Raw genomic sequence first — 9,873 nt, forward strand, 5'->3', positions numbered from 1 at the left:
AATTCAAAATGATCCCACACCTTCTCGTCTTTCGCATGGTCCATTTTTGAACTCGCCGCAACTGACACGAAGAAAACACATGTGAGGTCTGAGGTAAAAATTTAGTTTCCACCCGGATAAACTTTTAAAAATAATGTATTTTTCAAACGTTTTATTTTAACTTGTTATTTAAAATGTTTTAAATGCAATGTTAAAATGATGGTAATTTGAATGATAAAATCATGTTGTTGTTTTTTTTCGGGTTTTTTTCTGTCGTGTAATCGACTATTGTTTTCAGCGTACAACTAGTAGGAGCTGTACCGTTTAGTCGACTAGACCCGCACATCCCTAGTAAATATAAGTAACTAAAACTAATCAAAAATATATTTATAATTTAAAAAAAAAAAATTCTTTATACAAATATTTTATATATTGATTTATGTAAAAAATGTTTTAACATATTTTTTAGCCATTTTTGTGCATTCTGAAATATATTTAAAAATATATATGAAACTATAAACTATAAATAAAATGTTTTATTTCAGCTAGTTGCCAAAACAACATTTCTCATTTTCATTGTTAAACTTGATACGCAAAAATTAATAACTATATTACTATACATAATTTTTACAAAAAATGACAAAAATACACAACAAAATGACTAAACCTTTGACTAAAATAAAATGAAAAGGCAAAATATAAGTCAAAACTAATTCAAAATATTAAAAAGTATAGTATTTCAATTATACTACAAAATAAATTAAATTAATGTAAACATTTGTGAATTGTAAATATATTATATATAATATTATAATTATAGTAAAATAATGTTTAGAACTAAATGGGAAATTTTTGCTACTGTAACTTTAAGACTTCTATGTAAACACTGTTTTTGCCTATATGAGATGAACAGTAATTAAAAAGAATTATTGATCATTTTATATGCAAATATGGTGTTTACATACAAGGTACAGCAAAAAGCAAAGCAAAAATGTCCTGCTGCTGTCGATCCGTTATATTTAGTGCTGTCACATCCATGCAAACAATGTTTTTGCAAAGTGGTATAACTAATGACCTGCATTACAGGTTTACAAAACGATTTGCGCTGAAATGTGGTGCACAAAACTTCAGACCGATATGATCAGACATGTTATAAATCATCAAGCGTTTCAAAAGAACAAGGAAAATGGGATTATCTGCTTTAATACGCCAGTGAACAAACAAGGATCTGGTTTGTAATGTAATCAGTCTGACACATCTACTGCCCTGCAAAGCCACTTTTACCCATCCTGCCTTAAATAAACATGTACAAAACAACGATTAGAGATCATTTTAGAAGATTACAGCATCATAAACACTTTGCCTTTGGGAGACGCCAACATCACGCACATAAACACACACTGTGCTTTAGTACTGGGATAGTTATGAAGGTCAATTTAATGCATCCTTGCTGAATAAAATAATTAATTTCTGATATGTTTGTGTGTGTCTACAGGAATCGCTGCAGCTGAAGAGGAAGCAGTTGTGCAGTCAACAGGAAGACGCTCGCGAGCTGAAGGAAAACCTGGACCGGCGCGAGCGAGTGGTTCTGGACATTCTGGCGGGTTACCTGAGCGGCCCGCAGCTGCGCGACTACCAGTGTTACATCCGCATCAAACCCGCCCTTCTGATTCGCCAGCGCCACCTGGACGAGCTCATACGGCAGGGGGAGGAGCAAGTGCAGAGGCTAGAAGAGACCCTCCACGCTGAGTCCCGCCCAAAGAACACTGACTCCGCCCCCCAAACGCCACACTGTTTTAACTCCACCCACTTGCCACGTCCCACCACTGTGACCTCACTCTGACTCCGCCCATCATAGAATGATGTCGCTTACAGCTGAGGACGAATCAGATTCAACGCAATGCACACTGACAAGTGCCTTGAATGAAGGAGACTATTTCTGACTTTTTGAAGTATGGAAGACCATAACTGTGGTTTATCTACACTAAACAAATGCACAGTGCATTTACACTACATACTTGGCGTATAGCACAACACTGAAGCACAATGCAAATTCAATGGCCCAAAGTGCCTCGTTGTGATTGGCCGAAACACAAATAATTTATAGCCCTGAGCACTTTGGAACACATGAACCACTATGACGTCACAAATACAGGAAACTATTGAACACGCAAAACCTTTCTGTCTATTTGAAATTCCTGTTGTCGATAAAAGCAACAGCTGATTATTTATGATTTTACGTTGTTTAGAAACTATTTTGTACTCTGTACGTTGCTGTACATACTCAATCCCCTCGTGATTTTAAAATGTAGATGGTTAAAAAGCAGAACAGATATTGTATTTTTGTAAGCAAATGACTAGCGAGGGTGTTTTTGGGCGGCTTTAACAGGTGCTATTATACCTAAATCAGAAAAAATAATGATGGTTCATCAGCACTTGAACACAATATCAGTACTTGGTTTCAATAGTGATTAGGATGCGAAAATTCTGTTAAAACTGAATATTATTCACAACTCGGCTGCATGCAGGGTGTTTTCTACTTCTTGGTTTGATCACAATGCACATGCCCAAACTATTTTGCCAATATATTTAATTTGTGGCTGTTTTTTATTTGGAGAACATCTTTATTTACGAAATATCTAACCCCTGCACATCTGTATGAAAAGGCCGCAATAGCAGCAAACTGTAGATGCTCGTAATAGAAGCATTTGTATCGGACTGTTCTTGTATAAGAGGCAGAACAGCTGTTGTGAACCGATACACATGCAATTGGTTTTTTTGTTTGTTGGGGCTAATCTGAAGAAACCGTTCAGCCTTGCTTTACACTGTTTAAAAGCAAAAAGAGCACAATTGGAAGGCAAAATAAATCTATTTTTGAAATACAACCTCATTGTTTTGCAGTTGCATTCTTTGCAGTTTTGTGAATTCTAATAAAAATAAAATACTGAGACTTTTTGTTCGATCATGTCTTGTAAACATACTATGGAAAATGATAACGCTGAAGAGACACTTAGCATGTTAGTATATTAATAAAATTGTTTAAATTAAACAATCACTCATATTTCAGCAGTTTTATACCTAACCAAAAATAAATGAATCCCACACACTGCTATAGCTTGTAAATCATATTATAATGCAATGTTGTCATGGAAATTGGTCACCTGGTCAGAAGGTGTGGGAATACATTCACCTTTATCTTGAAATTATCTCTTTAGAGAGAATCAAGTCACTTGATAACGGTCATAATATGGTCAGTACTTCAAAGAATACTGCAACAGGAAACTAACGAAACTGCCAAACAAACAATGTAATGGTAACCAGATCAGGGTAATGGCTAAACCATAGTGATATGCACTACTTTATCAGGGCTGAGCAAGCAATCTGAATCATTTAAACCGCAGCATGAAACCACAATATGCCTCATAAAGGTTCAGATATTATGGCATGATTAGAAATCAGAGAAAATGGTCTAAAAATGTAGCATGAAGCACAACCAAAAATGCTGAGAATGTTTGCTCGATTTCATGCTCCAACAATGTGATTGGTCTGTATCTTAAAGCATTGAATCAAAGGTCAAGACGGTTTTACAAATGTCAAAAGTCTTTGTCTTTTATTCAAATAATAACCCTGGAACTTAAAGGTGCATCACAAAGTGTAAATATTATGCAAGACTCAATGCAGAGCAGAAGCACAGCCAACACACCCAGACACGTCTAAACATGTCAGCAAACACAACATTTCATACCCACAGATCAGGCCGTGATGTTTCCATGGAGTAAAAAAACGCTCAACTGTGATAGGGAGAGATGAAGAAAAACACCCAACTCCACCGGTCACATCATACTAAACCCTCCTCCCAAACTCTTGTTTTTCTGTATCTCTCAGATCAGACAGAAAACACTAAGACAGGTTTAGCCCAGCATGCAAATCAAGCCTTGAAACTCAACAGAGAACTTCCATTCCCACCTCAACTCACTCCATAAAATAATTCTGAGAAAAACAAAAAAAAAAGAGAGAGAGAGAGAGAGAGAGAAAACTTGACCTAAGTCACTCGGATGCTTAAGCAACGCTTCAGGAGGTCTGTGAGTTGCGGTTGTTTTGGCATCTCCTCAGCAACAACTGGAATGTTCTTATAGATGGGTTGGAATTTGGAGGGTTTTTTCTTTATCGCTCATCCAACATATTGAGATAAGGAGGAAAGGTGAGTTAAATATTAAACGGTCTAAACCATCTAGGAGCTTATCTGTGGTATTTATGAACGCATACAGTGCTGGAGAGCATCAAAGTGTGAGATCACGTGAAGGTAGTCACCAACTGCAACATCCCAACATGAAAACCGTAAATGAGACTGAAATGCTCACATCGTCTACATAGTTTCCTAGATTCAGTACAAAGGGGGCACAAAACGTTTCCTACACCTGTAGAGCTCAAGGGTAAAAACAATTACAGGGCACTGGACCAAAGATGTCCCTGCAGAGGAAATGAAAAACTTGTTATGAGCAGAACACGTATTTAGATGATCCTCAGTCTGAAACAACAAGACTGGAAATCTAATTTGTGTCAGTGCAAGCAAAACACTGTTGCATAAGACTTGTTTAAGGGATAGTCCACCCAAAATTTAAATCCTGCCATCATTCACTCACCTTCATGTTGCTCCAAATCTGTATGGCTTTCTACCTTCTGATATTTTGAAGAACTGCGTTGTTTTGGAGGGGTCCAAAACAACATTGGACCCCATTGAAATTCATTGCTTGCATGGACCAAAAAAATCCAACAGGTTTGGAACAACATGAGGGTGAGCAAATAATGACAGAACTTTCATTTTTGGGTGAACTATCCCTTTAGCATAATGCGTTCATAATACAAGAGAGGTGTATAATATCTGCCACACTGTTTCAAAATACCAAAATGTACAAATGACGTTCACAGAAAACACACAAACCCAGTTGTGGACATATATAAGGTTACAAAGCAAGAAAAAAAAAACGTACCATTCGATGCAAGTTTCCGTATTTTAATTATAAAATGAAGTGCTTTTTCACCAGCAAAAAGTGCCACCATTGTGAGAGACCAAGGTCCTTACAACAATCTAGCCGCTAAAACAAGGCTTCTGGACCAGATGAGACCCTCAACTGAGACTTGTGTTTGAACAGTGCAGCGATAGACGTATGTCTCTTGACGTTCACCTTGGTTGTCGCAGGTCTTGTGGACAGGTTTGCTGGCATTGCTGGACTACCACTAATGCGTTTTTGTGGTGCGCCCAGAAGTTCTAAGATGTCCCGTTGTTCGTCTTTGCTCAGATATTGCCATGGTCTCTTCCCACTGCTGTCCCTTATCCGCACATCAGCCTTGAACTTTTGCACCAGGAGTCGAATGAGTTTCTTATGGCCATGAATGGCCGCCAGGTGAAGTGGCGTGTAGCCACCCAAGGTCTTTGCATTGACATCCAGAGTCATCCCGACTTTGTCAACGCCGTACCACAGCGTGTTTAAGACGCGATGGTTGCCGTGTTTGGCGATCCAGTGGATGACGGTGAAGCCAGATATGAAGTCTCGCTTGCTCAAGAGGTTTGGGTCGTCTCGGAAGAGAGCGTAGATGTCGGTCCATGTGCCTGATGCCGCTTTGACAAACCAGTTGTGTTCTCTGGGGTCAAGAGGGATGGAGGAATGTTTGCTGCTGAAGGAACCATCGTGCACGGAGGTTGATAAGCTTCGCGTGGATCCAGCGGGCGATGAAAGGTCTCTGGAACTTTGTCCTCGGCTAGAGGACTGCGAGACTAAGTTTCCCATGCTTAGAGTCGAGGACAGCAGCTGGAGACGGTTGTGCCGCGCTGAGATGTTGTCCTCTGGGAACGGCTGATCAAGGTCTTCTCCGAGACTCCGACACATGCGACTCCGCAGATGGGACGTCAAGCGGCGGACGATGGGTCCGTGACGGGTCTCTGGTGAACTGCTTCGCGTAGACGCCCTCGAGTCCTCGTCGACGAGGTGACCCGTCGAGTGGTGCATGGGTGTGATGGTGCGACTCTGTTGGTGGAGTTGCGAAAGCAGTCTTGCTTCCTGAGTGCGACGCAGGAAAGTGCGTACATCGTTCCCATCTTGTCCTGGGACAAGTCCCTGGTCGCTGGAACACTCATTGCCATGCGGCCAACCGGTGTCGGGTGGAGTAGAAGAAGGGGATGGGATTGAGACGCTATCACGACTTGAGGATAGACTCGATGGGCGACGGATCTGCAGGTACGTTGCAGGATCGTCAACGAACAAGACGTGAGGCTCATATTTGTCCCGCTCCTGGATCAGAAATCCATTAAACCCTACGTTTGGTCGTAGTAGACTATCATTGCTTCGGCTTAAGCCAGCTTGGTTGTACGTCTGGGAGTGTGTGTGTGGAGAAACAGGGCGGTCCAGAAGGCAAGGTGAAGACTTGTATATGTGAGACTGTCCGAAGGTCGAGTGCAAAGGCCATTCTTTGATGTGAACGTCTGAGGTGCTTTTCCTTTCAGCGGTAAGCGACACTCTAACCTCGTAGTAAGCACAACGCGCAGGGTTGACGAAGGATTGCTCGCAACCATCTGCTTCCCTTAATTGTCTCTGTTTGGCAACATAAACACCGTTGTGCTCCAGCTCCGTTGCCTCCCTGGTTGCTTTCAACTCCCATGGCTGTTCATAGCTCTGGCCGCTCCCATTTGAGCGACTGTCCGTGTCAGATGGGGTTGGTTTCAAAGGGCAGTTGTCGTTAACCTGCTTCTCACAGGAAGTAGAGACAGAAGGTTGTTCCCTCCCATGTGGTGATGAAGTTCTGACAGCTTTCTCAAAACTGGGAGTAGAATCATTGTTATTGTTGTTGGTGAGGATACCAGCAACTGGCAGGATTTCAACGCGAGTCGGGATGGTCAAAGCAGCTTGTGGTTTCCCGCACAAGTCTCGTTCCGGCTCTCGGTTCTTGGCGACGTCTCCGAGATGCACACGGTATTTTTTCCTCAGCACGACATGAGACACCCCCTCCTCCTGCCTCACAGTCGCCACGGAGTTCACATACCTCTTAAACAACTCCCGGTTCTGCTCTCTCTGCTCGTCCTCTCGCAAAAACCGCTTGTAGTGGGTTAACAAGTCCGCGTTTCGCACCGTCCCGCCGTTGTTGATGATGAAGCGCAGCACGGAGTCTTGTGTGAAGTCGGTGGCCATGCTCGCGCCGTGTGAATCTCTCTCGTGTTATCGCGCAATCAAACTGAACTGAAGGAGCTGACAAACGGTTTCGCTTGTTGAGATTGTAACTCCGCCCACGGGTTTCTCTCAGTTCCACCTGCGTGCTGAGCTTACCTGCGTACTGCAAACGTCTAATATCTATCCATCTATGAATGCATGTATATATTTATGTATAAATTAATTTGTCTATTAAAAACTTTGGTATGAAGTCTGGTAATGACCATATTAAGTAAATCTTACTACTAAACTGCTAAAATATACTGTACAGTAAAATATGATCAAAACTTCATTTGTTTTCAAATATGTAGACTAACGTTACTATAAATTTATGTATGGATTTATTATTTATTTTGATACACAAGCATTAAGTAAGAAGTGGCACCTTGAAGTATTTGGACACATTTGAGACGATTTGAAAATGTATAAATTCCACTGCATTGGATAAAAAAAAAGTTGTATTTATTATATAGGCCTATGTAAAACAGCAGCACACTTTTCAATGAAAAGATTTCACACAATAAAATGTGTTTGTTTTAACTGATAAAATATAAGTAGGCTACTGCTCAAAACTCTTGTAGTTGAACATATTCATAATTAATGTGATGAACTACACCTGTGTGAACTTGACGATAACTGACTCCATCCACTAAAACATACATACATCCACTGAACACTGACTTTCATGCAATGAAAATATAAACAAAGTTAATGATGGGAAAAGATTCTGAAGCATTATTTTTGTTGTTTTTTATTCAATGAAATGCACCATACGAAAAAGTAATATATTACATATATTACCCTATATCAAGAGTGATATTGCCATAAGTGTTACCTGCAAGATCATGTGTAATTTTCACATATATACATTCTAGGTAAAGTTCGTAACAAAAAATGTACTTATGTACATATGTTAATAATATCTATTCGATGGTTTTATTTAGCAACCATGTCAACAATATATATTTTATATATGCAACTTTAAAACAACATATAATTTGAAAATCTGTTTATATGTTTTTGTAATAAATGTTTTAAAAACATGTGTATATTTTATTATTTCTTACATAATATCAACATGTACTGACAGGTTTCTGAATGGATATACATGTAGATGCCATATGTCCAAAAATGTATTAGACATACACTGAAAAAAAAATGATACTAACTTTTTTAAGGTAAGTGGTTGCAAACAATTTATTTTAGCTACATTTAAATAAAAAAAAATGTTGAATGTTAGTCAACTAAATTTGTTTATTTAAATGTTGCTAAAATAAATTGATTGCAACCACTTATCTTAAAAAAATTAGTAAATTCAATGAATCATTGTTTTCAGTATAGTTTATAGTTACTAGTTAAGTTACTAGTTAATATATTATTAATCACTTATAAATCATTGAAATGTCAACATTGTACTAGTTAGTCAACTAAATTTGTTTTAAATGTAGCTAAAATAAATTGATTGCAACCACTTACCTTTAAAAAATGTAGTAAATTCAATGAATAATCTTTTCAGTGCATAAATATGTAGGCTACATTTTTTTGGCTAATATATGCATATGTTAATATATGAAATTGTTCAAATTTTACATCATATATGACAATATATTTCATTAACAGAAATGTGATTTATGGAAATATTACATTTGCATATGGGCAGCCGCAGGAACATTTCACTGCTCCATCTGTGGAATTTGCTTGAACTCATGCTACCTTATTAGATAAAACACTGCAGTTGCAGTAATTCAACAAATTCTTATTTGAATAAATAGCTACATTTTCATACCTCTCTAATTCACTTGTCATTGTAGGCTTTAGATATTAAATAACCTTTTCTTTGGCAACTCATCCATCATCCATTAGCTACAGCACATAAATGGTACACCGAACACAACAGATGACGCAGAAGTCTGATCATGACCCCTCAGTTTCTCTCTTTTGTTAATGAGTGCAATGAGTCCACAGTAAAGATCTCAGGTTTCATTGTTAACAGGGATCCTTTAGCACAGCATTATTTCTCCACAAACACACAAACTCAGAAAAACGACAAGAGCAGCTCAGTAGAGATTTTCATTTATTTGAGCATTGGGAGGTTTCTCAGCAGCGGCCCGGACTGTCATCAGCACCTCAGAGCAGGAGAGAGCTTTCGGCAGGAAGGTTATGATCAGCAAAGGAATGGTGACAGCCTAAAGCTTGTTCTGTTAGTTCAGAATCTTACGCACTTTATTCTACTCATTACAACAGTTACATTACTAGGTTTAGAACAAGCGACAAACAGATCATCTACCCAAGCCACGCCATGTGTGATCTAATGCCACGAACAACACTAGCTCATCTGTAATGCTCAGTATAAGGAAGTGATAGGGACATTATCACCCTTCAAAAGCTCTCTCTCTCTCACACACACACACACACACACACACACATAATAAGCATTTTATTTAATAAAATAATATTTAAAAGCACTCAAAAGTGTCGAGGGCTGTGTTCGACAGAAAAAAAAAAAGTGAGAAAAGACAAGTGAAAGTTACAGATGAAGTCAATGACAGGAAACAATGGGCAAATACATATAAAAAGAGACAAACAGGAACAATTACCAGTTTCCACAGATGGAGGAAAAATATTTCTACTTTTTTTGCAAACATTTTTACTTTATATATAGATTTGTTTCTGCTTTTTTTAAAGCCTTTTA

General features: G+C 38.7%; 1 protein-coding gene across 1 annotated transcript in view; it reads left to right on the plus strand.

Annotated features, from left to right (window-relative positions):
- Nucleotides 1–1,822, plus strand: part of LOC107661626 (protein Shroom3-like) — a 57,923-nt gene extending 56,101 nt beyond the window's left edge. The window contains exon 11 of the mRNA XM_016451290.1: nucleotides 1,475–1,822. Coding sequence (XP_016306776.1) covers nucleotides 1,475–1,822 — 348 coding nt within the window. The remainder of the gene's footprint in view (nucleotides 1–1,474) is intronic.
- The last annotated feature ends 8,051 nt before the right edge of the window (nucleotides 1,823–9,873 follow it).

Source organism: Sinocyclocheilus anshuiensis, unplaced genomic scaffold, assembly GCF_001515605.1.
Source record: "Sinocyclocheilus anshuiensis isolate Anshui unplaced genomic scaffold, SAMN03320099.WGS_v1.1 scaffold1425, whole genome shotgun sequence".
In the NCBI taxonomy this organism is placed as follows: domain Eukaryota; kingdom Metazoa; phylum Chordata; class Actinopteri; order Cypriniformes; family Cyprinidae; genus Sinocyclocheilus; species Sinocyclocheilus anshuiensis.